The sequence below is a fragment of the Phocoena sinus genome, chromosome 2, assembly GCF_008692025.1.
Source record: "Phocoena sinus isolate mPhoSin1 chromosome 2, mPhoSin1.pri, whole genome shotgun sequence".
Classification (NCBI taxonomy): Eukaryota; Metazoa; Chordata; class Mammalia; order Artiodactyla; family Phocoenidae; genus Phocoena; species Phocoena sinus.
The window spans coordinates 103726855-103754025 of NC_045764.1; the positions used below are offsets into that span (position 1 = coordinate 103726855).

At 46.0% G+C, this 27171-nt stretch overlaps 5 protein-coding genes across 21 annotated transcripts; 1 reads left to right on the forward strand and 4 right to left on the reverse strand.

Moving 5' to 3' along the window:
* Positions 1 to 41: 41 nt before the first annotated feature.
* Positions 42 to 3773, reverse strand: CHMP4A (charged multivesicular body protein 4A). The gene is made up of 6 exons (XM_032621657.1): positions 3613 to 3773; positions 2073 to 2222; positions 1804 to 1981; positions 1121 to 1235; positions 820 to 955; positions 42 to 391 (listed from the first exon to the last, which is right to left on the reverse strand). Exons 1-6 carry the CDS (start codon positions 3641 to 3643, stop codon positions 333 to 335), a joined length of 669 nt encoding a protein of 222 aa, XP_032477548.1. The 5' UTR covers positions 3644 to 3773; the 3' UTR covers positions 42 to 332.
* LOC116748516 (magnesium-dependent phosphatase 1) lies at positions 77 to 5682 on the reverse strand. Of its 2 annotated transcripts, XM_032621659.1 has the most exons (11): positions 5539 to 5682; positions 5362 to 5422; positions 5178 to 5288; positions 4744 to 4851; positions 4561 to 4646; positions 2497 to 4379; positions 2073 to 2222; positions 1804 to 1981; positions 1121 to 1235; positions 820 to 955; positions 77 to 391 (listed from the first exon to the last, which is right to left on the reverse strand). In XM_032621659.1, the coding sequence occupies exons 1-6, from the start codon at positions 5573 to 5575 to the stop codon at positions 4288 to 4290; spliced, it is 495 nt and encodes a 164-aa protein (XP_032477550.1). In that variant the 5' UTR covers positions 5576 to 5682; the 3' UTR covers positions 77 to 391; positions 820 to 955; positions 1121 to 1235; positions 1804 to 1981; positions 2073 to 2222; positions 2497 to 4287. The 2 variants fall into 2 exon arrangements, with proteins under 2 accessions (XP_032477550.1, XP_032477549.1); XM_032621658.1 differs by having other exon boundaries at positions 2073 to 4379.
* A 762-nt stretch (positions 5683 to 6444) lies between these two features.
* NEDD8 (NEDD8 ubiquitin like modifier) lies at positions 6445 to 16325 on the reverse strand. The gene is made up of 4 exons (XM_032621660.1): positions 16188 to 16325; positions 7653 to 7700; positions 7402 to 7484; positions 6445 to 6814 (listed from the first exon to the last, which is right to left on the reverse strand). Exons 1-4 carry the CDS (start codon positions 16203 to 16205, stop codon positions 6718 to 6720), a joined length of 246 nt encoding a protein of 81 aa, XP_032477551.1. The 5' UTR covers positions 16206 to 16325; the 3' UTR covers positions 6445 to 6717.
* Positions 16326 to 16373: 48 nt separating this feature from the next.
* Positions 16374 to 25597, forward strand: GMPR2 (guanosine monophosphate reductase 2). Of its 9 annotated transcripts, none has more exons than XM_032622005.1 (11): positions 16381 to 16815; positions 17198 to 17318; positions 17460 to 17579; positions 19680 to 19763; positions 19914 to 20087; positions 20912 to 20993; positions 21085 to 21191; positions 21378 to 21420; positions 22104 to 22263; positions 22439 to 22598; positions 24415 to 25597. In XM_032622005.1, the coding sequence occupies exons 2-11, from the start codon at positions 17232 to 17234 to the stop codon at positions 24418 to 24420; spliced, it is 1023 nt and encodes a 340-aa protein (XP_032477896.1). In that variant the 5' UTR covers positions 16381 to 16815; positions 17198 to 17231; the 3' UTR covers positions 24421 to 25597. The 9 variants fall into 9 exon arrangements, 7 of the variants coding, with proteins under 7 accessions (XP_032477896.1, XP_032477894.1, XP_032477892.1 ...); XM_032622003.1 differs by having other exon boundaries at positions 24863 to 25597; XM_032622001.1 differs by lacking the exon at positions 24415 to 25597 and adding an exon at positions 16907 to 17017 and having other exon boundaries at positions 16382 to 16815; positions 22439 to 23067.
* Positions 20409 to 26716, reverse strand: TINF2 (TERF1 interacting nuclear factor 2). Of its 8 annotated transcripts, none has more exons than XM_032621997.1 (9): positions 26415 to 26711; positions 25946 to 26050; positions 25728 to 25829; positions 25086 to 25193; positions 24885 to 24981; positions 24255 to 24717; positions 24102 to 24169; positions 23903 to 23994; positions 20409 to 21445 (listed from the first exon to the last, which is right to left on the reverse strand). In XM_032621997.1, the coding sequence occupies exons 2-9, from the start codon at positions 26036 to 26038 to the stop codon at positions 21275 to 21277; spliced, it is 1194 nt and encodes a 397-aa protein (XP_032477888.1). In that variant the 5' UTR covers positions 26039 to 26050; positions 26415 to 26711; the 3' UTR covers positions 20409 to 21274. The 8 variants fall into 8 exon arrangements, with proteins under 8 accessions (XP_032477888.1, XP_032477884.1, XP_032477887.1 ...); XM_032621993.1 differs by having other exon boundaries at positions 26193 to 26711; XM_032621996.1 differs by having other exon boundaries at positions 26429 to 26710.
* Between the last annotated feature and the right edge of the window lie 455 nt (positions 26717 to 27171).

Genomic DNA, 27171 nt, shown 5'->3' on the forward strand with positions numbered 1-27171 from the left:
ACTCATTTCTTGAAACAAAGCTCCAAGGACCAGGAGACGAGTTTCAGTTGTAGACAAGGCAGTATAAGCACTAGGGTTCCATCCGCCCAATTTTATTGCGAACGAGGGCACTGTAACTGCTATTAAAGGGAGCCCAGGGGTTCCTCCTGCACCAAGATCCTTCTTCAGGGTTGAGCCTGGGATGGGAGGGCGACAGACCCTTTTCTCAGGCAGGGTCACACTACCACTCTCAGCAGGACCTCCCAACAAGGCCATGTTCCTTTAGCTTAGCACTTGGCACTTAAGGAAAAGAGAACAATGAAGGCAGCGTCAGGTAGACAAGCCCAGACTCATCAGGACACCCACTCAGCCAACTGCTTTAGTGCTTCTTCATCTTCATCCGTTTTGGGAGCTTTGGGGATAAGGATACCCAGAGAAAGAAAGAAGTGTTAAGGCCTCAGCAACTTCCAACCATCCCCTCCTATAACACTCAGAGCCTGCGGAACGCTCTCTCCCAGCAAAGAACCTAAGGGTATGGTCTTGCTTGCTGGGCTGCTGCTAATTCCCACAGCACCTTTGGGCAAATCAGAAGAAGCTGCCTCTTTCTCCGGGCATTTGCAGCCCTAAACCAGGGGACACAGTTTGCTGAGTGAAGCACAGGCCTGATTTCAGTCCTCATTCCCCTTCAGCCAGGTGCCCTTATGCAGTCAACAACCTGTGCAACTGTAGCAGCAACCCTCTCTGCCTGGATCCTTTCAGGCAGGATGGATGAGGAATAATTTTTCCCCATATCTATCCCACCCTCTCAAGTCCCTGAGATGACAGAACAGTCCTGGGTACCTGGCCCTGCAGGAAGATGTGTAGACGGTACACTGGGCAGTGTGACTGGGGGTTCCTCCTCCTTGTCGTCCACATGTAACAATTCTCGGGCCAATTCCTCCTGCTCCAGCTCCTCTAGCTCCTCCAACAGTTCATCCTGGATATGGGATGACAAGATCGCTCAAGACAAAGGAAAATTCTACTTCCAAAAACATACCACTTTTGGACTTTCCCCCAAACCTGTCCCGCAGTTCTCTTGGGCATTCCTTCTGGCTGGTCCCACGCCTTCTCCAATATTCCTTGACCCCTCACTCCCAATCACCTCATCCACATCATCTCCAAATCCCACGGGTCGAGAAATGGCATCTGAGATCTGCTGGGCCAGCTCCTGTTGTTCTGTGATGTCAGCCATCAGTTCATCCACCTTGTCAATGTCCCTGAGAACAAGATACATAGCCCAGAAATCAGGTGACAACCCTGACTTTTTCATCTCACATGAATGAAGACCCTCCTGCCTGTGGCTTCAGACTGACAAATCCATGGCTACTAGGTAAAAGAGATCCCTGGAAAAGTGTAAAGAGGCAAATCTGGGCTAAGAAATGGCAAGAAGACACACTGGGGAGGAATGGTTGCACTCTCTTCTCTGAAGGATCTTTAAAAATGAGGAAAATTGGGAATTCCCTGGCAGTCCAGTGGTTAGGACTGGGTGTTTTCACTGTGGAGGGCCCGGGGTTCAATCCCTGGTCCAGGAACTAAGATCCCACAAGCCTTGCAGTACAGCCAAAAGACCACAAAAAAAAAAGAGGAAAATCATCTTTCCTCCCTTAGAATGCCCCAGCCAGCAAAGAGATCACCTTGCAATAAGCAAGGAGGCTGATAGGGGTCTAGCCATCACAGGCAACTCTACTGTAAATTCATATCTGGAGAGGTTTTAAGATTCACAGTATAATATCAAGCTACTCTCCCCAGTGCCTGGGCCCCCTCCTCCCATTCCCCCGTACCCACATGTCCTGGTAGGCCTTCTTCATGCCTTGGGCAGCAAGCTCCATGGTACGAAGAACTTCTGCATTGGTGGTGGCATTCTCAATGGCCTCACGCTGAAACTCCAGGGTGGATAATGTCCCGTCCGTTTGTGCCAGCTGCTGTTCCAACCTTTTCTTCCTCCGCAAAGCCTGTAGGGCGGCTGATCCAGCCCACACCCTGAACATCAGAGCCAGAAGCCCTTGCTCCCCGCTCCGGGCCCTCCCTGGTGGTGCCTGTCCCTCCCCCATTACCTCTCTTATTCTTCGTCCCATGCTTCTTGGCAGTTTGTAGCTCCTGTTCAATCTTCTGCTCCAGAAATTCCTGTTTCTTGATCAATATCTTCTCCGTCTCCTTCAGTTTCTGTATTGCCTCTTCAGGGGTTGGCCCCCTCTCCTTCTTCTCTGGAGTCCAATGGAGCAGCCCACATTGTGTAAAGGAAAAATATTAGTCACCGATTATTGAGTGCATAGTATGTGCTAGGCACTTGACCGTGTTATTGTTAATCCCCAAACAACTTTCTACGACGAATGTACTATCTCTACGAATGTGAAAACAGGCATAAAGAAGTTAACATTTTGGTCTAAAATCACAATTACTATAGTAAGAGACTGCAAAGGAATTGAAATGTGACAGTATGATTTCCAAAGCCAATATTCTTTTGCTATTCCTAGTTACCTTTCAAGTCATCTCCAGTTGTTTTTTTTTTAATAGAATTTATTTTTTTAGAGCAGTTTTGGGTTCACAGCAAACTGAGTGAGTGGAAGGTACAAAGACTTCCCATATACCACCTGCACTCATACATGCATAACCTCTTCATTACCGTGTTCCCCACCAGAGTTCAATCACTTTTTATAATTACTGTTCCACTTGCTATCCTAGGAGATACTCAAGGTCCTGATTCCACAGGATCAAACTGAATGAAGTAGGGCGGCTAGAGAAAAAAAAAAAATCTGATCTCAATTTCTCCCTTCATCTTCTGCGCTTCTAACAGACTTATTAAAAAAAAAAAAATCTGAAGGCCCTAGCCTGCTTAATATCCTTCCACACTCTCCACTGCCTACAGGATAAAATCCAAAAAACTTTAAGACACACAGGGTCCTTCATGATCTGGACCCCGTTTACCTCTCCATCCACACTTTGCTCTTCCTTCAGCGCGTGCGCGCGCACACACACACACACACACACACACTCACGGGGCAGCCAGAACTCCTTTTCCCTAAATATACCATACTTTTTCCTGCCTCTGTTTTGCACAGTTACCTCTTCCTGGAGAACCTCAACCCCCCACCTGGCATACTTCTAGCCTTCTGGATCACCACCCGCCGTGCCTGCTTCTTCCGCGCACCCCTGGCTTTTAGGTTAATCTCCATCACGGAGTCGCCACACTACGCTGTAAATGCCAGACTTTGCTTGTCTTCCCGCACCACAGAGGAGCTCACGAGGGGTACCTTTCCTGGGTCACCTCAGATTGCCTCTGGCCCAGCATAAAGGAAGCACCAGTGTTTTGGAAAGGACTGAATGCCGACAGGCAGCAACTTGTCCCCCAGGCCTTAATAGCGGGAGCCAGCGCAGCTGCCACGCTCACCACTCGCACCCCTTCCCGGGCCTCGAGCTCTTCCCTCCAAGGGAAGGAAGGAAGGCAGCTGGAGCCAGGCGCCCTGACAAGGCGGCGCCTCCTGGCCCGGGAGAAGGCCTTGCTGGACCACCAGGGTTTTCAGGACAGCGTCTCCCGGCTCTCCCCCCGCCCCCTGCGGCCAGCACCTCCCAAGAACCAGTCTCGGCCGGGCTCACCCCTCCCGAAGAGCCGGCCGAGCCCACTCATCGCGACCCTAGCCTCTCCCGCCTCCGCCCTACGGCGTCCCGTACGCTTCCGCTTTGCTCCCGGGAGGTGCTGGGCTCATCACTCCGAGACCAGCCTCGGCCAATCCCTCCTTAGGGCACCACGGCGACATCATCAACAAGCGCCAGCGAGACCACTATCACGTGCGACCCGACACACCAGCCCCAAACCCACGCGCTCCTCTTAAAGCGGCCGCTTCGTTTCCCACTATATAAAAAGGTCGCCTCACCCTCCCCAACCCAAAACAAAGTCTTTGCTTCCTGGAAGGAAATGTGCAGGGTAATGCACTCCACTACTTGGGGCCAGTGGAAGAGTTCTTCATGTCCTTGACAGAGCTCAGGAGAGGTGTGGGGATGGGGAGAGCATAAGGGAATCACAGTCTTGGGTTTGCCACAAGTTTATAAGGCAGAACCTGATGCAGTCTAATGCCTCACTTACTGGTCTTGGCACCTCCGGATGGCCCACCCCGGGTCACACTCTAGAAAATTAGAAACAACACACACTGGGTAATATCTCTTCTGCCACACACAAATACACTTTAATAATTTACAAATGCACCTGAAAATGCCCTCCTGATTTCCTTTCAGTTCTATGCCTCAAATGAGGCTCATCCACAGGACTGGACCTCAGAGTCCAGCTTGTGCCTTTGCAAATGTCTCTAATCCTTGAGTTAGGGTCTGAAGGCTCATTCCATTCTGGACATGAATGCTGGTAACACCTAGAAAGAAAGAAGCCACAATTTCATCAGGCCTTCAGGGCTCCCTATTATGACTCTCACCTTTTTGGGGTGTCATCTGCATGCAAACTATCCATCCTGTACATATCTACCTAACCCCTTCCCTCTTAGGAACCCTTTCTCCTCACTCCCCAAATGGCTATCCTTGCCATTCAGTCAGTACCCAGTTTGCTGACATCTACAATATTCCGCTTTTCATCATCAAAGAAGATCATCTGGGAGAAAGGAACTCCAGTCTTCTGATGCAACCTGTGCAAGACACGGCGAGGGTAACCACTCTGGCTTCTTAGCTCCTCCAGCCTCTCTGGTCTTCTGTCTCCCTGCTTCTCCCCTTATCTCAGCGTACCTCTTAAAGTGCGTGACCTTGCTGCCTGGATAGATCTCCCGATGAACAAAGTATCCGACAAGGTCAAAGAGCTCCAGTAGCTGGTTGGCCCCTTCAACCTCACCTGTCCTGCAAAAAGGTGTAGTAGATGGGATCAGGAGAGTGGAGGGCCAAGGCTGCAAGTGAAATTATGTGTAACCAGGGGGAAATCAACTTGCTGTTCTTCCTGGATGGGTAGGCATCCTCCGCCCTGATTCAATTCCATATCCCTCCTGACACAGGTGGCACTGAGCCAATGTTTATTAAACAAAATGCACAGGAGAAGGTACAATTCGAAAAATATACAAATACCTGCAAGTTTGCACCGCCTAAATTTTTGCAGCCAAGGGGTTACACGGGAAGTCTCCTCATGCATGCACCTCTCAGCACTAGACCGACTCAGTCGCTTTTCTTACCGTGAAGCGGCCGCGACGGGCACCCCCAAGCCCTGCAATCTTTCCAGGACCTCAGGCACCTCTGGGTACAGTCGGACGGCCTGGCCCCGCCTATCTCGTACAGTTCCATCACTGGGGAGGGCGAGAATGTGCTCAGCTCCCGCGGGGCCCCGCCTGGCCCCAGGCCCCCCCAGCCCCGCCTCACCTGCTTTTGTGGAACGGGGGGTCTACGTGCGTGTCCACCCAGAACGGCCACAGCGTGTAATCTGTGAGAGGAAGGAGGGGGAGGTCTCAGCCTGGGCAGGCGCAGGGCCTCGAGAGCATCAACTGAGGTTTGGAAAAAACTGTGCCCTACGAAACTCTTCCCAATCCAGCCCCTCACCTAGATCGAAGACTACGAGCTTCGGGAGCCGCGCCATGACCCGCGCCAGCGGGCTGCGCGCACGGAGGCGGGCCTTTCTGCCGCGGCTCCCAGGCCGCCCCGCGGGCCTTAGAGAAGCGGCGACTAGAGCGTCGCCAACCTGAGCTGGGACGATCGGCCCCAAAACCTCGCAAGAGCGCCTTCTGGTGGTGGTGGTGGGGAGGACCGCAGCAAAGCGCCAATGCCAAGTCTCTCCAAGGGATATTCTTCCCTTGCTTCTCCACCCCACCCGGCCTCGCCAGCTTCTACTGAGCTAGAGGAGACAAGGAAGGGAAACCCTTTCGTCTGGCACCCGTCTCTCATTTTATCTCACCAACTGAGCCCTAAAGTGATCCATCATAGCTTGTCACTCCACACTCATCCTTTCTCCACATCAGCCACTCCACCGTATACAGCCTAGAGCCCTCAGCAATATTCCAGCCATAAAAGAATGCAGTGTCGGCTAAGCTCTTGATGCCTTTCTTGAAACAGGCCCCAAATGTCCAGTAGAGTCACAATGGGGGAGAATTCACTCTCCTGGTTTCTACCACCCACGTCAGTAGTATGCTGACAGATATGTAACAACCAGTTTGGGGAGAAGGACTGATTTGTATTGTTTGTCAATTTCTGTAAATATTCCTACCATTGCCAATTTCAAGCTACCAACACGAAGTCACTTAATATGGGGTTAGGAAAGATGCCAACAATTAGCTCTGGAGCGGGATAAGAGCTGGCTCCGGCACACCACTGAGTGTAGACTCTTAAGAATCTGAGAACCCCTCTAAGGGCACATTCTCTTACACTGTCCTACTCCTTCAGCCTGGTATAACTGAGTGTGCATTGGCCCATTTTGATTTCAGTCACGTTTGTGCAATAGAAGAAAGATTCCAGGAGGCCAGGAAATATTTTATTGACAACCAGGGACATAGCCATTAACAGAGGGAAGCACACAGGACTGCAAACTAAAACCCAATAGCCAGCAAGGGCCCTTTGGGCCAGGAACACTGCATCCTGGGGTCCTCACAGTCTCCCACCAACAGACACACAAGACTGGGCATCCAGGAGAGGGGGCAGTGGCTCTGGTGTCCCACAGTGTGAGAGGATACATGATTCCTCATAATGAGCAACAGGGCAAGGAGGTGAAATGGAGGGGGGGGTCCATCACTGCCTAAGACCACCTCCTCCTCTCAGAGCCAATACCAGGTGGAGGACTGAACCACCTAGTATCTTGTAATCAGCTGCTGTCTTCTCATCGTTCCTGCAGGAAGAGGCAAAAAAAAAAAAGAAAAAAGGTATTAGAAATAAATACCATCTAGAGCAAGGTTCTTAACCTGGGTTTCATGGATCTGCCTGGGGATCTATGAATGCAGATGAGAAAAAAATTACATCTTTATATTTTTACTAACCCCTAACTGAAATTTGATATTTCTTTCAGTTTTGAACACAGGCAAAAAACCCACAGGGGTATCATTAGCAATATGGGTAACTTGTTAACAACAAAAGTTAGATATTTTCCTATCATTTCACAACTGTTTGTAGGTATCTTGAAAATCTTTTAAAATTAGTCATTATATCCATCATTACATCTTAATGAAGTACATATATTACAAACTTGCTTTTTTAGTAGTGTGATCAGTATATTTCGATCCTATTAGTTTCTTTTGTAATTCCATGCATTTTATTTTATGTCTGCAAAAATCTAATTCTGAGAAGGGGTTCATAGCCTTCATCAAATTGCCAAAGGGTCTGAGACAACAAAAAAAAGGCAGGCCTGCTCCACCTCCAGTACTTGCATCTTCATCTTCACATAAGATGGCCACGCCCTCATTCCCATTCCAAACTTACATCTGTTTACCACTGTAGATGAGCCGCTGCTGCTGTGGGGGGATTCCCTCTTTCTCCTCCACACGCTCCTTGATTCGCTCCACCTTTAGGGGTACAAGTAGTCAGGGGTTGCTCAGGGGGAAGGACCGTGGAACGGGAAAGAACAAGAGCTATGCAGAGAGTATGAGAGCGGAAGGACTCAGTTCATCAGCATACCCAAGCAAGTGTACATGTAGGGAGATAGGCATGGAGAGGTACTGGGCGTACATTACCTTGTCTGTGGGTTCAATGTCAATCTCAATCTCCTTTCCGGTCAGCGTCTGAAACAGGCAACGGTTTCATGAATCCTATAGCCCAATATACAATTTGTCTCCTAGGTAAAACATCCTGGCCTAGTCTTGGGGGATCTACTACCTTCTGAGAAACGCACATTCTCAAAGCTGATTTGAAGTATCAGAAGTTTTGACCACACCCGATTTCAGACATTTTTAGGCTGTGAACAACTTTGATAGGGGAAGATTCTGTAAACCATTTGACTCTTTTAATCTCACAGGTCATCTCACCTCCCATTCTGCTAGAATCTAAGAGAATACCATAGCTCCTTTCGATAAGACAGCAATGAGAATTGTCCTAAGGAAAGTACTCCTTTGAGAAGGACCTTATCTCATGTACCAATGCTAGAAATTAACATTCAGATAACTCAAAGAATTCTCTCAGGGACACTGGAGATCACCTCTGACCAACTTTTTTTTTTTAATATTTATTTATTTATTTGGTTGCACTGGGTCTTAGTTGTGGCAGGAGGGCTCTTTAGTTGTGGCTTGAGGGCTCCTCAGTTGTGGCATGCAAACCCTTAGTTGCAGCATGCATGTGGGATCTAGTTCCCTGACCAGGGATTGAACCCAGGTCCCCTGCATTGGGAGCACAGAGTCTCAACCACTGCACCACCAGGGAAGTCCCTGACCAACTTTTTAAGTAATACTAGAATTCAACATTCTATTCTCCCATATCTTCTCCAGACTTCCACCTAAATCCTAAATTGCAGCTCTGGTCTTCTTGACTTCTTCTATAGACAAAGAGCTGCTGATATTCAAACAATAATTATACTCATTGTACACTTATAAACGTGCTTCATCCAATCTAATCTCCCATCCATCCTTGCTCTTCAAACTCCATCTGCACCAGTCTACAGTAATCCATAATTTAGGGGCATTTTCCTTGCTTCTACTGTTTTTCTTGTTGCCATGCCCTCTTCCGCTCTTTTGCAAACCTTCAAGGGACACTTTAAGATTGATGACTTGTCCCCAGTACACTTTAAGAGCCATTACAGCTAGTTGTTTAAGTGTCAAACTCTCCAATTTATACTCCAGCTCCCTAAAGGACAGAGACTGTTCAGTCTTCCTAATTTAAGCACAAAGCACAGTGTTTGACATAGAAGCAGTCAATAAATATTGGTGGAACAGCTAAATACACCAATGATCATGTTATGATCACAGCCAACATTTACTGAACACTTTCCAAGAGTTAGAAACTATGCTGAGTATCTTACATGCGTCAATACATTTAATCCTTGCAAGTACTTGTGAGATATGTACTATTACTATCACCATTTATAGTTGAGGAAAATGGGGTTTGGACAGGTTAAAAAGGAGAGTATGAATCCAAACACAAACTCTCTGGCCCCAGAACCTGAGCTTTCAGCTCTGTACTCAGTACTGCCCAAGTCTGGCTGATCTAGTATTGAGACCCAATGTACACTCCTGTGGTGGACTCACAAAATAACATATGGTTCCTACTTATGATATTCACAAAGACCAGCATGAAGAAAGTGCTTAGGATCTAACTTCTCAACCATGAGAATGGTTCACTACTAAGGATATTTCAAAAAAATGCAAGAGTAACTCCTTTGGATTGACCTGTTTGGATGCAAAAGAATAAATTACAAAAGTAATTTTCAAGTTTCCACCCCAACTCAAGCTGGTCTGTTTGAAAATTTTCAATAGTCTATGCTAAAATGAGAAAAATAATGACAACAATGAGATTTTCATGAAACTAAATATTTTCAGGTGTTAAAATGTCCTTTTATGAAACGACAGTGACAATATATGGTATTTCTTTAGGCTCCTTCCCGACAAAATGAAAAGCATGCAATACCATGTTGTCCACAAATTATCTCAATTTATTGATCATAATACTTTAAATGCAAAGACTCTTTAACCAGACAATTCTATTTCTAGATAACTAACCTTAAGGAAAAACTTGAAATTTGAGTACGTATTCAAAGAGGAACATATGAGGTTTACTGCAACACCTTTCATAAAAGCAAAACACAAGAAACAGCCTAATGCCTATTAATAGGAAAACTATTAAACTATGGTACAGCCATAAAATTATATATATATATATATATATATATTTTTTTTTTTTTTTTTTTTTTTTTTTTTTTCTTTTTCCCTGTATGCAGGCCTCTCACTGTTGTGGCCTCTCCTGCTGCGGAGCACAGGCTCCGGACGCGCAGGCTCAGCAGCCATGGCTCACGGGCCCAGCCGCTCCACGGCATGTGGGATCTTCCCAGACCGGGGCAAGAACCTGTGTCCCCTGCATCGGCAGGCGGACTCTCAACCACTGCGCCACCAGGGAAGCCCTAGAATGATATATTTATTATGCAACAGTTTATACACTAACATGGAAAGATCTAGAGAATGTATGATTATGTATCATTTTCTATATGTAAATATATACATACATACATGCATAGAAGAAAGGATTAAAAGTATACCTATCTCCTAAAATTATGATGATCCTTGAGAAGGGGAGTAGGATTGAGGAGACCAAAGCTAACTCTCCCTTTATCTGTACTATCTAATAAAATATCTAATAAAAATATATTCCTTTATCACATGAATATTAATAAATATTCATTCTGATTTAATAATAACAATTTTTAAAGAGTACAAAAGACTCTAACGGAAAGCCTAGAACTGCTCTCCCAAGAGTCAGATGTTTGGGCTTTATGACATTTGAAAAAAATTATTGGTTTATAAAATCTAAATCTCTAGCACTGGTCCTTTGTTTCTGAGATCGACTATAGAAGCCTATGAATGTTTCCAGAGAGCAATCTGGCATATGGTGTCCCAGCAATAACACTTCTGGGAAAATAATCCTCTGTCCAAAAATATACCTATGACAATGAATTGCAACTTTTTGAAACTGAAAAACTAGAAACGCAATCTAAATATCACACAATTGAGGGTTAAATAAATTATGGTACAAACACGGGGAAAATCACACAGTTCTCAAACAATATTTAGACTAACAGTATAATTCTTATTTTGTAACTAAATAAATAAACACACACATACATGTATTTATATGCTTTCAAAAAAGTTTGGAAGGATGTAGACATCAGTGCTTTTATCTTGAGTTTTGAGATTATGGGTGATTTAAATTATTTTCTTTGCGCTTTTTTGTATTTTCCATTTTTTAATACCATGAATACACTGGGATGAGAAAAAAAATTTTAAACAATGTCCTTGATGAGAGTATAAGGAAACCATTCTGTAAAGCAGCACTGTCCACTAGAGATAGAAAACTTAGTGAAAGCCACATATACAATATTAAATATTCTAGCAGCCACATTTTTAAAAGGTGAAATTAATTTTAATATTCTGAAACCCAATATATTCAAATTATTAATATATTTTACATTCTTTTCTTCTAACCAAATCTTCAAAATTCTGTGCGCATTTCATACTGACAGCACACCTCAATTCAGATGATAAGTTATCATCTGAAATACTTGATCTGTATTTAAGTTTCACAATTTACAGTTGAAAAAGTATGTTTACGTTCCCAACTTGTTCCAAACAAGTTAAAAGTTTTCCAACTACTGAATAAAGTTTCAGTTCTTATATTAAATTAATTAAAATCAAATACAAATAAAATAATTGAGTTCCTCAGTCTCACTAGCCACATTTCCAGTGGTCAATAGTGCACGTGGGCAAATGGCCACTGTACTGGACACTGCTCAAGGATCCCAGCTAATGTAGGAAGCAACAATAAAATCAGAATATCCCCATTTTGTAACCTCCAATGAAATAATGGATCTAGGCAATGACTAACATCGCAGAAAGCAAAACAACCTGACAGAAGTATGTCACAATACCACCTATGAATGATTCTCACACATGAACAGACAAAAAGGACTAATCAAGCCTCTCGATCTTATTACCTATTGACAGGAAATATAGAGGAAAGAGGAATATATTAAAAGACAGCATGGGAATGTAATCAGCAAAATTCAAACTATAGGAAACTCTACGGGAACAACCACCTAGATTATTCAACAAGAAAAAAAATGGGGGAAATGGGGAATTACAGGTTTAAAGAGGCCTAAAATACTTATCAACCAACTACAATGTATGAATCTTAGTTGGATCCAGATTCCAACAAATTGTAAAAAACAAATGAGACAATGATAGTGTGAAATCACTGTTGATTTTTTAGGTGTAATAATTATGGTTATGTTAGTAAAAAAAGTTCTTTTTTACAGATAAATACTGAAATATATACCAATAGTATACGCTATGCTATCTGGGACTTGCTCCTTAAAACGTAAGGTAAGGAAAGTTGGTGAGTATAAATAAAATAAGATTGGCCATGAGATGATCGTTTTTGAAGCTTCGTATAGGGTGCATTATTCCTTCTCTCTGCTGTTGTATATGTCTGAAATTGTCATAATTAAAATCATTTAAAACTGAACAATTTTAAAAGATATTCTTGATTTCAATTTTAAAAGATATTTTAAAAGACCATGTCATACTGGATTTCTTCCCTCAAATCTGGTCATTGTGACCTGGGAATACATTCAACGCTATTCAACTAGTCTATGATGAACCTCAGCCTGACATTCTGCTATAAGCACTGTAGGGGATATAAAAGAAATTAAGTGACCCAGCCCTTGCCAACAATTTCTTTCAAGTGAAGATTTACAACCAAGAGACACTGAGACATACAATTAATAGAACAAACCAATACACAAGAAATGCCATACTGAATGTTATCGTCCAAAATACAAGGGGCAGTGACAAAGTGCTGTGGTGAGGGAAAATCAACAGTGATTAATTTAAACCTGAGATAACATTTCACACCCACTAAAATAGCTATAATAAAGATGGGTGCAGAGTAGCTGGAATGCTCACTCATTGTAAGTAGGGATGTAAAATGGTGCCATACTTTGGAGATCTGTTTGGCAGCATCTTTTAAAGTTATACATGACCTAGTAATTCCATTCCTAGGTATTTATCCAAAGGAAATGAAAACGTAAGTCCACAAAAAGACAATGTTCGTATCATCATTTCTGGCTATTAGAAGCCTCCTTCATAATAGCCAGAAACTGGAAATAACCCAAACGTCCATCAACAGGAGAATGGATAAACAAATTGTGATATAGTCATTTAATGTAGTATTACCAAGTAATAAGAAGGAGCTACAGACACAACAACAGACATAATGCTGAGTGAAAGAAGCCAGACACAAAAATGATATATTCTATAATTCCATTATATGAAATTCTAAAACAAGCAAAACTAACCTATGGAACTTTCAGAGGGCAGGGGTGAAAATGTTCTAGATCTGTGGCTACATGGGGGTATACTGTTGTTAAAAACTCCTTGAACTTAACCCTTAAGAGCTTTGTGTTTTATTTTATGTTTAAAAAAGCATGAATGAGAAAACTGGGGCTTAGATAGTAAAGACAGGTGCCCAAAGTAATTTGCTAAGAGGAATCAATGCAGGATCTGAGGTTAGGGAATAATATGATGAAAAAGAAGGTTAAAGAAGACCTGTACACTATGATTTTGTACACCGTATTCTGGTATAGACTCTAAACTTTATTATTATTTTTTAAAAAATACATATACTTTATTTTTTTAAAGAATTTTTTGATGTGGACCATTTTTTAAAGGCTTTATTGAATTTGTTACAATATTGTTTCTGTTTTATGTTTTGGGATCGAACCCACACCCCCTACACTGGAAGGTGAAGTCTTAACCATTGGACCACCAGGGAAGTCCCTAGACTCTAAACTTTAGAGGGGAATGGCAGTAGGAAATCTTGTTGGAGGTATCCCAACAAGAGGTATTTCTCTGGAGGTATCACAGAGAAATAAAGATATAAGTTAATGAGACCCCAGATGAGAACAAGGGTAATGTGGGAATAGAAAGAAAATCAACAGAAAGATGTATCAAAAGAAAAATTAGGTTCTATAAGAGAACAATGATTTTAAAGAACTGGGTTCCAGGTAACTGGTAGATTGATGGGATCAATATATGAGATGAGTATTGGGAAGATGGCTTAAGACAGAAGATGCTGTATTTAATTTTAGAAACACAGAGATGAGGTATCAAGAGAAGTTTTAAATCACGCGTGTGCCAACTAAAGGATGTCACTTGCCTCCTGGTTCTACAAGAATTAAGTCATTAGCCACTGCAGTCGCTGACTTTCAACCCAGCCTGAAAGGAGTTCAAGGTGGAGACAGGAATGAGGCACATCAGGAATGTGCTCTGGGAAAATTAATAGAACAGGCCTTTAGATAGTTAGATATTTTCAGGAGAAAATTTTATGAACCCAAATTCTTGCATCTTCCCATACTTAGAAAAGCACTAAAACCATTAACTAAGATATCTGTTCCTCTTAACTAGCAGCAACCTTCTACCGAGATGCGTGCTTGATTACCCTTTGCCAAAATCACATACATGCTGACCTCCCCCACTTACCTTTGGAGCAGTTCCTCAGTGCTATCTAAGAGGCTGTCTCCTGGTCTAAGGTCCTCAGTAAGTCCCCAAATAAACTGAACTCACAGCTCTTATGTTGTGTGTTTTTCCTTCCGTCGACAAGGGATTTAGTTGTAAAAGATTGCAAAAAGAGATACGGAATAAGTTACCTACATGGAGAACGACAGTGGAAGAATGAATAATTCACAAAGGAACCCTGCTAAAAAACCTATCATTTGTATAGTAGTTCACAGCTAATTGCTTTATTTATTTAACATACAAAAATGTATTTAACATACAAAAAAGAAAGAGAAAGATGGACAGAGAAACCTATTTGAAGGTGGAAAGGAAAGTGTTTTGGGAAAGGAGCCTGACAGGTTTAGAGAAGTACTAAATACAAATGGATTCAAAGAAAGTAGAACCTTGTATACTCCCCAGACGAGCAGAAATGCAGAATGTTAGAAATGCAGAATCTCGGGCTCCGTCCCAGACCACTGAATTAGAATCAGCATTTTAACAAGATCCCCAGGTGATTCTTACACATTTTTAAGTTGAGAAGCCCATCTAGAATACAGTATTTTCTTAAACTGCAGGTCTCAACCCATCAGTGGGTTATGAAATCAACTTGGAATAGAATTCAAAATACCAGAGCATATCACACACAGTTATTTTGTGTTGTATGGGACCATGAGGTAAAATTTTTTTGTGTAGGTTGAGATTTAAAAAAAGGTTTACAAAACACTGAACAAAAGTATAGTAATAACCTCTTCTTTGGACTAAGGGAGGACTAAGAGAACCTGAGAATCCATATGTATTGAAATGACATAAGCATTCACTTGCTAATGTTTCTCAAGACTTTTTGGACAGTGACCCACACTAAGAAATACATATTAACTAATATCATATCCATGCATGTAATATACATACAAAATAAAACCCAAAATTTCACAAACAATCCTCTTACCCAGAAGTATACCCTGATATCTCTATTTTTTTCTTGTTGCTTGTGACCCACGGACTTATTAAACTGATTTTACCACTAGTGACTGTTTTATAGCTCATTACTCAAAATTTGAGAAACAATGACCTTCAACATGCTGCTTGGCCTCAATCCTTAGCTAAGATGGTGGTTCAGAAGGACTGAAGAGGTTAATGGCTATTATGCATGATAAATACACTAAAGAGCTGATGAAATAACGACAGACTTCCTTGGCAGTTTTTTTTTTTTAAATGCTAAACTAACGTTGCACTGCATCAATTGTTAGTTTTTGTCCCTCCCTCTTAAGGCACAAAGGAGGAAATAGCAGATAGGACTAATGAGGGTTGGAAACTGGTGAAGAACCACGGGAGGCGGGATGGAGATGAAGGAAAGAAACACTGCTAGTACCAAGAACTAGGGCACTGATAACTAACCTGCCTCAGTCAAGGAAGTGAGTCTGGTCCACGATGCTGGCTCAGAAATGCAGGTGCTAACTGAACACGCTCCCAGCTTTGTTTCCTGAAGGCCGGCTGAGATACTACACCTTGGCGACAACTAGCAAAAGCTCACAGTCTAGTTCCTGGGAGGCCCCGGTTCCCTAGGCTACGTTTTTGTGCTGTACTCGGAGTAGCCTACGTGCCTACGTTAGGGGCTGGGAGAAGCAGGTAACTGGGGCATGAACGATGGAGAACAGAGCTTATTCCAAGAATCCGAGAGAGAGGGGGGCCAAGATGCTGCTAGGCCTTCTCTATGACCGCGGGGGTTCGAACACAGCGAGACCCCGGACAAAGGCGGCCTCCTTCTGGATCAAGGAACGGTCCCGGAATGAAAGCAGGGACAGCACAGACCCCGGGGTCGTCTGGCTGGGCCAGCCCCTGCTCTCGAAGCCCTTTTGGGGACCCCCCCCACATCCCATCAACCCTCGCGCGGAGCCCCGAGGCTGTCAGCCCCCTCCAGGCTCGGGAAAGGCGTGGTTTTCCTTCCCGGCTTCTCCCTTAACGCACAGCGGCCAGCCCAGTACCACTGCGTCTTGGCAAGGCTGGAGGTGCTCCCACCTTCACTTTAATTAGCATCTTCTTCCCAGTTTGGGGCTGCACACAGATAAACTGCTACTTCTACCGCTGCGATCGCCGATACAGCTCCCCAGCACTCAGCCTGTGGGAGTCACTTCTGCTTCCGGGTCACTGCCTGGCCCCACCCCACCCCCCCCACCCCGCACCTCGCTCCTCCCACTTCTTTCCACGGGGTTCCGGAAAGGCTCAGGAATGCGTCCGCGTTTCGTTTCTGTGGCGTCGTTAAAAAAAAAAAAAAAAAAAGGAGGCGGCCCGCCTAGTTACAGCAGAGATGACGCCTCTGCAATTCTGAGAGTCCCCAGCAAGCCGGGGCTAGTGTAAAGCGAGGGCGGAACGAACGACTCCTCCCATCATGCCAGGGGGCAGCTCCGCGCGTCCCACCCTGGGAGTTATAGTTCCCTGCCCCTCAGATCCAGCGGCATCCTCAGTGTGTGAACTCTGTTACCCAAAAGGCCTCCAGCACCGAAGCTGGAATTCCTCGGTTACTCGTTCTCTCCGGCAATTAGCGGAACCTGTTAGCGCTGCCCACAAGGCTCAGCGGGGCTGCGCGAGGTTAGTGGCTAATCAAGAGGAGCTTCGGTCAACTGCCACCTGGCCCCGGCAACAGGAAGTGAGTACCCCTATTCCGGAAGCTGGTTTTGGGATCCCACCACTCCTTCTCACTCCCAAATCTGCCTCTTATCCCAAACTGCTCTTTGCAGGGGCGGGAGAAAGAAGAGTAGTGGGGTAAGGAACGCACCATTTAGGGTCACTCACGACTCCATCCCAGTTCTTCTCCCCAACAAATAGTACCTAGGTTGAAGACACCGAGAGTAAGTGAAACCACCCGAGTCTGAGGTGACGGTCTTCAGGGACTATGCCTCGATCAATGCCCTGACCTTCCACAATTTAAGCGAGGAGAGAGATGAGCCCTGCCGCCAGCCCTAACAGAACATTAAGTTCTAACGGAAAATTGGCTCAGCTACCGCCTCCTGACTTTTCCTACCTTCCAGCCCTCAGATTCGCTGCTACCCTTAGGTGCCTGCCATGCCTCACATCGACAACGACGTCAAACTGGACTTCAAGGATGTCCTGTTGAGGCCCAAACGCAGTACCCTTAAGTCTCGAAGTGAGGTGAGCCTGCTTCTCTAGTTGCTCTTTCTTGATCCCAAGCTCCTGGAGGGCCAGGACTGGGAAAGATTCCTGGCTTTTGCCCTCCTGCAATACTTGTTTTTTGGATAAATGAAATGCTTAGTTTCCTGTTCATATCTGCAGGTGGATCTCACAAGATCCTTTTCATTTCGGAACTCAAAGCAGATGTACACTGGGATCCCCATCATTGCAGCCAATATGGATACTGTAGGCACCTTTGAGATAGCCAAGGTTCTCTGTAAGGTAGGACTTCCCTCATACCCCTTCCTCATGGTATCCAGTTTTGTGGGCTGACTGCAGAGGTATCTGCATCCCCACCCCCATCCCAGGTCAACTCTGGCAGTTAACAGTCAGGATGCTCAATTTCTGTTTTTGCAGTAGTATTAAGGCCCCTTTATCTGATAACTTTAAAGGGCCATCTGAGTTAATGAGATTCAAAGCTAAATTTTGCCCCCATTTTAACAGAACTTTCCCTTTTCTCCTGTCCAGCAGTTTATACGTCCTGCCAGCTTTTCCCACCACCCAGATCACCCTCTCCAAATCACCGTCATCCCTCTTTACACTATTGTTAGGATACTCAGCATTCACTGTTTTAGTCCAGAAACTAGATATAGTTTGAGCATTCAAAAATTCCTAACTAGAAGATCCTAGAGAGAAGAAGTTTATTTTCTTTCATGCTTGTTTTTTTTTTTTTAATCTTCCTCTTCTTTAAGTCCTAGGTTCCTGGGTGTTTCTGGGATGTGCCCAAAATGGAATGTGTTTTTCTTATATACAGGTTATTGCTCATTTTCAAAATGGAAGCTGCTGCTCCTTTCAGTAACATTACCTGCCTCTATATTTGTAGCTGAGAAGGTAGATAGTTTGGGCATCCTGAGGACATATGCACTCTTCTGGTTAATCCAGGTAGCCCTGGTTGATGGATTCTGCTGCTGCTTGTGGCTCTGTCAGCCTTAAGGACTTCATCTCCCTTTCTCTATTTTTGATTGCTGTAAGTCTTTGTGGAATGTCTGCTGTCATTTCTCTGAGGTTCATAGTTATGCAGCTTTAGTACTGTATTACTATTGCCATTTACCAACTGCTTAGGAATCCCACTGTTGCCCGTTGTCCACCTGGCCTGTCCAATAGAGTTAAGGAATGGTGAATCTGACTTCAGTGTTAACAAATGTCCTATAATGTATGGACCTTGCCGGGACTGTCTTGATGCTTTATGTTGAGACTGGCTTTTCATTACTGCTGAGTGCTGAAGAAATCAGATTTTAGAGATACAGCCAAGTCTCAGTAATAATTAAAAGGTTGGATGCAAGCAAGGATCTTTTTCTAGATCTCTAGCTTGGTATGTAATTGGATATGCTCATCATGCCACCCTATGCCAGTATATCTCCAAGGTCTGCTGACCTCCTAGAGTGATTTTTGTCTATTAGCATGTTGATGGCAGAGTGTTGCTGAGAAAGCAGTTCTGTACCAGCGTTAGCTAGGTAGTGTTGATGATGATCTCTGAGCATTTGCACTTCCTTACTGCTGGCTGATGCTTGACTTCCTTGGGTCTCTTGTCTGTTGCAAGATTTGTGCTGTCTTGTCTATTTGCATGTCTGCACTTTTAAATCACAAACACCAGCATTCACAAGTGGCCTTTGAATGCCTTTCACAAAGTATTGGGATGTTATTTGCAATTTGTTGTGCTAGGAAATACAAGTCTGATGAGTCATTATATCCTTGAACTTGGTTGACTGAAATAGACTGAATGAGATAGACTTTTCAGGTTGGTCCATGTCTCAAGAAAATTTGTCCTTTACTTTAGCAGAGATGGAGAAAGGGTAGCACCTTATTGACTGTTAACCTTAAGGCCTTACCTCTTGTAATTTTGTGAGCATTTAGGCTTACTGAATTACTGCTGGTAAATGGACCAGAAGATACCACAAGTAGGTTAGCTCCGTACTAGGTTATCATAGGAGGGGCTGAGTCAGTGCAGGCAGACACTGGCTCCATCCAGCCTCTTCATGGTTCTTTCTTGTCTACTGCTTGTCCCACTGCACCAACAGCTTGTCCTTGTCACCTTTTAACTCAGAAGCGCTGTACGTGCTGGCAGGTGAAATCCAATCCAGGTGACTTTAGTACTTTGGTGGGAGTGTTGGGCAAGTACTAGCTTATGGGGAAAAGCCCGACTGCATTTGTAGAGAGAATAATGGTGGAACTGAGGTTCGAGCTCAACCACTGACTTCTTCAAGTTGCTCTTTCCAGACTTCAGTCCTTTTGTCCCTCAGATAGGATAATATAAAGGTCTATTTTTAGAAAAAGAGACTCTTAATGAAGTTCCCTCCTTTTGATGGCTCTTTCTTCTCCCAGTTCTCCCTCTTCACTGCTATCCATAAGCACTACAGCCTCGAGCAGTGGAAAGAGTTTGCTAGCCAGAATCCTGACTGTCTTGAGGTAAGAGTGGTCCTCCCCTGATCCACTCCTTAGCCCAGTCTTCCGGGAATCTTTGTTTGGCTTCCTGGGGACCAGCCCTTACCTCCCCACCCCTGTTGGCTAACGAACCAGGTCATTTCTTACATGCTAATGGCCCTGTTTCTCGCACAGCATCTGGCTGCCAGCTCAGGCACAGGCTCTGCTGACTTTGAGCAGCTGGGACAGATCCTGGACGCTATTCCCCAGGTGAAATATATATGCGTGGACGTGGCCAATGGCTACTCTGAACACTTTGTTGAATTTGTAAAGGATGTGAGGAAGCACTTCCCTGAACACACCATCATGGTATGTCTCTACTACCCTGTAGTGGGTCCATTCCTCTCCTTCCTCCACTCTTTCCCACCACACCATTTTGTTTCACCAGTTCCTTTCTCCTCTGCTGCATTTCCTAGTCCGCTTAATCATGTCACTGGGTGATGATCCATGGTTCCATGCTTTAAATGTTTGTGTACTGGCCAGTGCCGTCTTCTCCGAGCCTTGATACCTAGTCTTTGTAAATCCAGTGTCCGACATCACTCACTAAACCACAACGGAACATTTCTGCATCGTACATACCTCTGGTACATACCCACCTGCCCAAAGGTATGGAGAGATACTACAGTCATATTGAAGGGGATGCATGACATGTTGTTTTATTTTATTTTATTTTTACAAGCTCAGGGGAGTTATGACAACGCCTCACTTTCTTCGCAGCATTGAGTGGTCTCTGTTCTGTCCATCAAAAGCAAATACAATTGTGTAGATGGGTATTTAGCCGACATTACCATGTCCTCTCCCTTTCCCTGAAGCCAGAGAGGTTTCATGACATAACAGCTTAAGCAAAGGATGTGTTTGGGTCTTTTGGAGGGGAGGGGGAGATAAATCTACTGTAAATCAGATGTGAGCTTGTTCCAGTTGGACCCCTGCTTTACCCTAGTACAACGGTGACAGTGGCCACTCACCCCCTTACCTCAGCTTGGAAAGCAGGGTCCTTTGAAGTGACTGGTCTAAAAGCCCTCAGAAGGCCCAAGTAGAGGGAACCGAGGTACTCTTCTTTGTAATAATGCTGGAAGCACACGATCGGCTCTTTCTGACCCTAAGAATGCTCTGTTTTGATGCTTCTGTCCCAGGCAGGGAATGTGGTAACAGGAGAGATGGTGGAAGAGCTGATTCTCTCTGGGGCTGACATCATCAAAGTGGGAATTGGACCAGGTAAGCTGGTTCACTGGGGGCCACTGGCCACCGCTTCAGTGGCAGACACCTGTGGAGAACTTCCCTCTCATTCTTGTCACATTCTTCTCAGGCTCTGTGTGTACCACCCGGAAGAAGACCGGAGTTGGGTATCCACAGCTGAGCGCAGTGATGGAGTGCGCAGATGCTGCCCATGGCCTCAAAGGCCACATCATTTCCGTAAGGCCAAGAGCAGGGTAGGGGTAGGAGGCTGCCAGACATCTGGGTTCTCTGCCAGGTCTGGAGGCTCTGGTAGAGGTGGATCAGGACTCCTGGGTTCCTGTCAGCTTTGAGGTGGGCCACTGGGACCTCCTAGAGGGCTTGGGGCATCCATACTCTCCCATCATAGTGCTCCTTACTTTGCAGGATGGAGGCTGCAACTGTCCCGGGGATGTGGCCAAGGCTTTCGGTAAGGAGGGCACAGAAGGAGGATCCTGTAGAAGAGGATGAGTCACCTCTGAGGGTCTAGGATCAGGCTAGGGAAGTCTAAGAAAGCTGTTCAGATTCTTTTATAATATGACTAGTGACCCAGAAGCCTGTGGTGTCATCTGGGGCAAACCAGCAGGGGAAATCCTGAGACTCTGATGTGGACTCTCCTATTGTGGGCCAGGGCCATCTGCATCATCCCCTGGACTGCGGGACACTGCAGATGCCGAGCCCCACCCTGGACCCATGGCATCTGGCTCTGGGGAGTGGGGCTACAGATCTGCATTTTCCCAGCTTCCTAGGTGATCCTTGTTCACACTGAAGTTGGAGAGCTTTGCTCTTGGGACACTTGAAGTGAGTCTTGTTCGGCTGGGCAGAGTAAAAAGAGGTGACCAGAAGATGGCGAAAGCAGCAAAAAGGAGAGAGCAGAAGCCAGGCAGAGCGTCTCCAGAGGCTCTATTTTAAATTCTTGGAAAGTCCACTGAGGAACAGAAGCCAGGGCAGAGTAGGCCTGTGCACTGGGTTGTGGGCCAGCTAGGGAAACAAAACCAGGAAGATGCCAGAATCATTGGCAGTCCTGAGAATTTTGTGTGAGTTGCTTCTGAGGGTGACCATGTTGGAACCTGGGCCAGACTCATCTCTTTCCACTCTTGTTGGTGCTGGCAGGGGCAGGGGCTGACTTCGTGATGCTGGGCGGCATGCTGGCTGGGCACAGCGAGTCAGGTGGTGAGCTCATCGAGAGGGATGGCAAGAAGTACAAGCTCTTCTACGGCATGAGTTCTGAAATGGCCATGAAGAAGTATGCCGGGGGCGTGGCTGAGTACAGGTAGGTGTGGAGGCCAGAAGCTGAGGGTTCTTGGAAAGCGTGACTTCCCAAGTAAAGTGGTGGCAGAACTTGGAAGAAAAATGATGAACAGGGACTAAATGCTAAAGATTGGGGAAGAGTCATTGGGCTTAAGAAATCCAGACAGAAAAGCTAAGAAAGCTTTTCCTCTTCTAAGGGCCTCCGAGGGAAAGACAGTGGAGATGCCCTTTAAAGGGGATGTGGAACATACTATCCGAGACATTCTTGGAGGCATCCGCTCCACCTGTACCTACGTGGGAGCAGCTAAGCTGAAGGAGCTGAGCCGGAGAACTACCTTCATCCGTGTCACCCAGCAGGTGAATCCGATCTTCAGTGACAAGAGCTAGACCTGAGCAGTTCTGCCCTCCCTGGGCGCCAGCACCCACCACAGGGCTCCCCAGTGGGCCCCTCTCCCATCCCAGCTACTAGGGCTATTACTTGGTCATATCCTATCCTCTCTCTGCTAAGGGCTCCTGCAGTATTCTGTACTTTATCTGCACATGCAAAATGCCCAGGGCACCTACTGGGGAGGAAGCAAGGAAGGCAGGCTGAGAAAATAAAGTTAAGATAATCAAATGGGAATCTGGGGACCCAGAATCCTGGAGATTATTAAAAGGAAAAGATGCTGATTCATACATAAGTGTTTTATATGGCCTTGGTCTGGAAGAGGTAGGCTTTTAGAATCATGTTTTGTTAATCAGATTCATTAAATAGATCTTTGAATATCTACAAAGCTCAGAAGTGTTTATGTATTTTAAATACCTCAATAAAGAGAGATCCCAATGACTTTGAGATTCTGGGGATTTCTGCACAAGGATGGCATCTGGGTGCTGCTGCAGGGCAAGTGGAGGAGTTGGCACTGACCCAGTGGAGTCAAGGACAGTGAGTGCCCTTTCCATGAAGCATCTCCATTCTAGTGCCACCACCCCCAAGTAACCTGGCAGCGTGAGAATTTACAAGTATATTCTGGCATCAGACCACACACAGTATTTTCAGAATAGCAAAAGGAAATTTCTCTTCTAGGCTCTCAGCCCTGGTAACCCTTTTGGGCATGTCTGAACAACACTCTCCAAGGGAAGTAAAATGGCAAAGGGATCCCCTTCCAGCCCTGGAGAGGCCGGTTCTGTTTCTAAGGAATGACCTACACTGACCTTATAGAAGGCTTAAATTCCCCTCCCTCAAACGAAGACAGTGTTTTAACGAATCCAAAATTTAATTATTAAGTATTACAAAGTAACTTTAGCAATATAGTCAGGCAACCCAAGCCTGGACTTCCACTTTATTACCCCTAAACTGCGTGAGAGCTGAGGAGGAAGGAGACAGGCAGAGTGCCGTGGGCATTCCAGTCTAATCACAGCAGTCTAGAACTGTCTGTATGGTTAGGAAGAGGGACAGACACACCACTGGGGCCAGAAGGGGGGAGGTATTCACAGAAGGTGGGGATCAGGGTGTCAAACTTTGTCTTCTGATAGTTTTCCAGAGAGTCCTGCAGAGAAGGGAGCAGGGAGATCCTATCATCACTGAAACATGCCCTGAGCCCTCCATATCCTGCATCATATGGCTTTCTATCTTGTTCTGCCCGCCCATCCCCTTCCCCAGCTTTCCATTCCTTCCTACTCACCCTTCCTTCCCTCTGGCCATTTTCTTCCTCGTCGGAGTCCAAAACCAGGTCCCCTATAGTAATGTCAGAGCTGCACAGAGATGGAGGACGCACTGCAGGGAGGAAACCAGAGTCCAAGTACTCTTCTCAGTGAACACAGGACCTCAAGAGTCCCCAAGAGAGGAGGCTGTCTGATCTGGTCCTGACTCAGGATACCTACCTGACTTCCTGGCCCTAGGAGGCGATAATGACAATCTCAGGGGTTCCATGGGGCAATCCAAGCAGTTCCTAGGGTGGGAGCAAGCAAGACAGGGTGAAAGGAGAGCAGGCAGGGCATGTGCTGCTAGTAGGGAGAAGCAACTGTTGTACTTACTCCTTTTGCTCTGAGGCAGACAAGTCATTTGGGTTCTCCTTCAGAGCCCTTCCTCCCAGGGTCTTGGACGGACTCCTAGACTTGACAGTCGAGGCTGCTCTGGTGCCCACAGCACCTGCTGGATCTGCTGTGTGTGTCCCATGTTCTTCCCTGTTCCCAGGCTTAGATATGACCTGCGTTGGTGAACCCAGATTCCTAAAGGGGAACAGCATGACTGTGGGGCGCTCCTTATGGCCTCTGCTAGTGGATGCCCACCGGGACTGGATTCTTCGCCGGCCTAGAGGGGCCAGATTGAAATGGTGGCCAGTCAAATGTTCCGGGTGCTTCCTTGAGGCTGGATCCTGAGGAAGGTGTGGGCCAGGCCGGGCTTTTGGCAGAGGGTCGTGGAGTGCTGGTGTTGGTTGCTGAGGAGGACTCTGCTCCATGGGCTCTGTCGTGTTCACTGAATCAGTAGCAAAGCACTCTGAAAAAGAAAACAAATCTCTTTAAAAAGGCAATATAGTAACACATGGACTCAGTCTGGTTTCTTACGCCTCAGGCCCATGTAACCCTTCCAATAGGCTGCCTCAAAAGGTTGCAAGCTACACACTCAACCCCCAAATTCTTAGTTCTCCTAGATGGTCCTGGTACCTGGAAGTGGCCACCCCATGTCCACACCATATTGGCTCAAGACAAAAGAAGAAGTGATAGAAACTCCAGGCTGCATCCAAGTCAGCACATCCTGAAGCTGTGGGCAGGGAGAGAGGCATGAAGACCACAGGCCTTGATACAACTCCACCCCCTACCCCCCACCCCAGCATTCTGCCCTTATGTGTTTTGCCCTAGCAAAACCTGCTGTGCCTGCAGTGTAGGCAGTGCTTTTTCCAACTGACACAGGTATTCAAAAAACAGCTTTTCCATGGCAGCCAGAAAAAGCTCCCCGTACTCTTGTTCCAGTTCCTGCAGGAGGAAAAGAAGCAGGTCAACACACCATTGTAAAGCAATTATATTCCAATGAAAGTGTTTAAAAAAATTAAAAAAAAAAAAAATTATGTTGTACATTGTTGATGAAAGTATGTATACATTGAAGAAAAAAGCCTGAATGAATCTTCTCGATTAAAATCAGTAATGTTATTTATACTAAGCATTACTAATTTAAAATTGGGTAAACAACAAGGTCCTACTGTATAGTACAGGGAACTATATTCAATATCTTGTGATGAACCATAATGGAAAAGAATATAAAAAAGAATGTATGCATATGTATAACCGAATCACTTTGCTGTACAGCAGAAATCAATACAACATTCTAAATCAACTATGCTTCAATTAAAAAAAACATTCAGTTGTACATTTTGAATGGGTAAATTGTGTGATATATAAATTTTATATCAATAAAGATGTTTTAAAAAGTTAAAAAAAAAAAAACTAAGCAGGTCAGAAGAGGACTAGAGAGAACAGCTACGCCATAGCTTCCAAAGCAGCCAGTCCCACCTGTAGCTTCGAAGCCAAATCAACAGAGGCTTCTGCCAGCTGCTTCACCTGCTGGCAAAAGGTTTCCTGAGCCTCTGAGATCTTCCTCAGATCCTGCTTTGTCTGTTGAGGGTAAGGAAGACAAGTTAGGGGCACGAGAATCCAGTGACCGGGAGGAGGAGCAACTTTGTTGCACCGCGTGTTACGTGGAGGTAGGGCTTGCTCCAGGGACGACTCACGGCTTTGGGGTCCCGCACTGTAGGTCCAGACTCTGGGAAGTGGCGATGCAGGGCATTCAGAACCTGGGCCCAAGGCCGGCCCTGAAGGATCATATCCACCACCAGCTGTGAAGGGTGCTGAGCTCAGAATCCCCACGTCCGGGCAAGCTGCCCTTTTCCAACCGGTTCCACCCCCAAGCAGTCGGCCCAGGACAGGTCCTCGCATCCCGTCCCTTTCCCCTCTACCGGGTCCTACTGACTCCAATACCTTGGCCTTTAGGCCCATACACAGGCGTTCATGGTGCCGGTACCGAACCAAGCCGGGGGCAGCAGCGCGCAGGGATCGCAGAAACTCCAATACTCGCGGAAAATGCTCCACGTAGCGTCCGCGCACGACTTGCCAGCAGGCAGCGGCTACGAAGCGAAGAGCGGCGGGACCGGCCCCAGGGGGCGCGGCCATGGCCGGCGGGCCCCACCCCAGGAGCCGTACCTTTGTGTTCCTACCTCTGGCAAGGCTTCCCGCCTCCTCCTAGGGGCGCGGTTTCCGGTGGCCCTCACAGGCTCGGCTATTTCGTTCTGCGCCGGATAGTTCGCGATCCGAGACTGCGCCCTCCCATGGGCCACCGGAATCCCGGGGTTTTCTCCAACTCGGGCTGGAGCCTGAATGGAGAAGCTGGCCAGCTCCACTGGCAACAGGTCGTTCTGCCTTAAACGCCGCCGCTGTCTCGAACTCAAAGGCTACTTCGCTTCCGGCTCCGCGACCAGTTTCCCTACCCGGGAGAAGGGTGGTAGTAGAACCAATGGGCCGCCAGACAGGGGAGACGTCACGCGCGTCATAAGGCCGCGCCCCGGCAGATCCGGCTGCCTGGCACTTCCGACGGCTGCTGAGCAGCTGGGACCGGGGACCTGGGCCCCGCCTCCGGCCCTTTCCCGCCTCCGGCCCTTGCATTTCTTCGCGGAGCCTGCAGAGAAGGCCCGTCGTTCTTTGAGGTCTTGACTTTCTAGTCTGTAAAGCGAGGCTTATGCCACTTTCCCTCTCCATCGTCTTCACCCTCTCAAATACGATTCCTTAAATCCCAGCGCCCAGACCATCGCCTGCAAAGCCTTCCCCGGGCGGCGCGCCGCTTGCAGTAAGAGTTCAACTCTTTTTTTTACAGAATGGGAGAGGGCGCCCGCCTTTAAAAAATAAAATTCAAAGTTTGAAAAGGTACATCAGATTGTTAATCTGGTTTTTTTCTAGATGGTGA

Bases quoted from the DNA above. Each gene is read 5' to 3' on its own strand.
- CHMP4A (XM_032621657.1), bottom strand. From the start codon at position 3,643: ATGAGTGGGCTCGGCCGGCTCTTCGGGAGGG. The intron at 1,982-2,072 runs GTAATGGGGGAG...GGGCTGGATCAG, and splicing joins TGGGACGAAGAATAAGAGAG to CCGCCCTACAGGCTTTGCGG. The intron at 392-819 runs GTACCCAGGACT...TTATCCCCAAAG, and splicing joins ACATCTTCCTGCAGGGCCAG to CTCCCAAAACGGATGAAGAT.
- LOC116748516 (XM_032621659.1), bottom strand. From the start codon at position 5,575: ATGGCGCGGCTCCCGAAGCTCGTAGTCTTCGATCTAG. The intron at 5,289-5,361 runs GTGAGGCGGGGC...CGCCCTCCCCAG, and splicing joins CCCCCGTTCCACAAAAGCAG to TGATGGAACTGTACGAGATA. The intron at 4,852-5,177 runs GTAAGAAAAGCG...ACCTTTTTGCAG, and splicing joins CCCGTCGCGGCCGCTTCACG to GACAGGTGAGGTTGAAGGGG.
- NEDD8 (XM_032621660.1), bottom strand. The intron at 7,485-7,652 runs GTAATGTACGCC...GTACCCCTAAAG, and splicing joins ACATTGAACCCACAGACAAG to GTGGAGCGAATCAAGGAGCG. The intron at 6,815-7,401 runs GTAAGTTTGGAA...CTCTTCCTGCAG, and splicing joins ATCTACAGTGGTAAACAGAT to GAACGATGAGAAGACAGCAG.
- GMPR2 (XM_032622001.1), top strand. From the start codon at position 17,232: ATGCCTCACATCGACAACGACGTCAAACTGGACTTCAAGGATGTCCTG. The intron at 17,319-17,459 runs GTGAGCCTGCTT...TCATATCTGCAG, and splicing joins CCCTTAAGTCTCGAAGTGAG to GTGGATCTCACAAGATCCTT. The intron at 20,088-20,911 runs GTATGTCTCTAC...CTTCTGTCCCAG, and splicing joins TCCCTGAACACACCATCATG to GCAGGGAATGTGGTAACAGG.
- TINF2 (XM_032621991.1), bottom strand. From the start codon at position 26,384: ATGGCCGCGCCCCCTGGGGCCGGTCCCGCCGCTCTTCGCTTCGTAGCC. The intron at 24,170-24,254 runs GTAAGTACAACA...CTCCCACCCTAG, and splicing joins TCTGCCTCAGAGCAAAAGGA to GAACTGCTTGGATTGCCCCA. The intron at 21,446-23,902 runs GTGAGTAGGAAG...CCTCTTCTACAG, and splicing joins ATGGCCAGAGGGAAGGAAGG to GATCCTCCTTCTGTGCCCTC.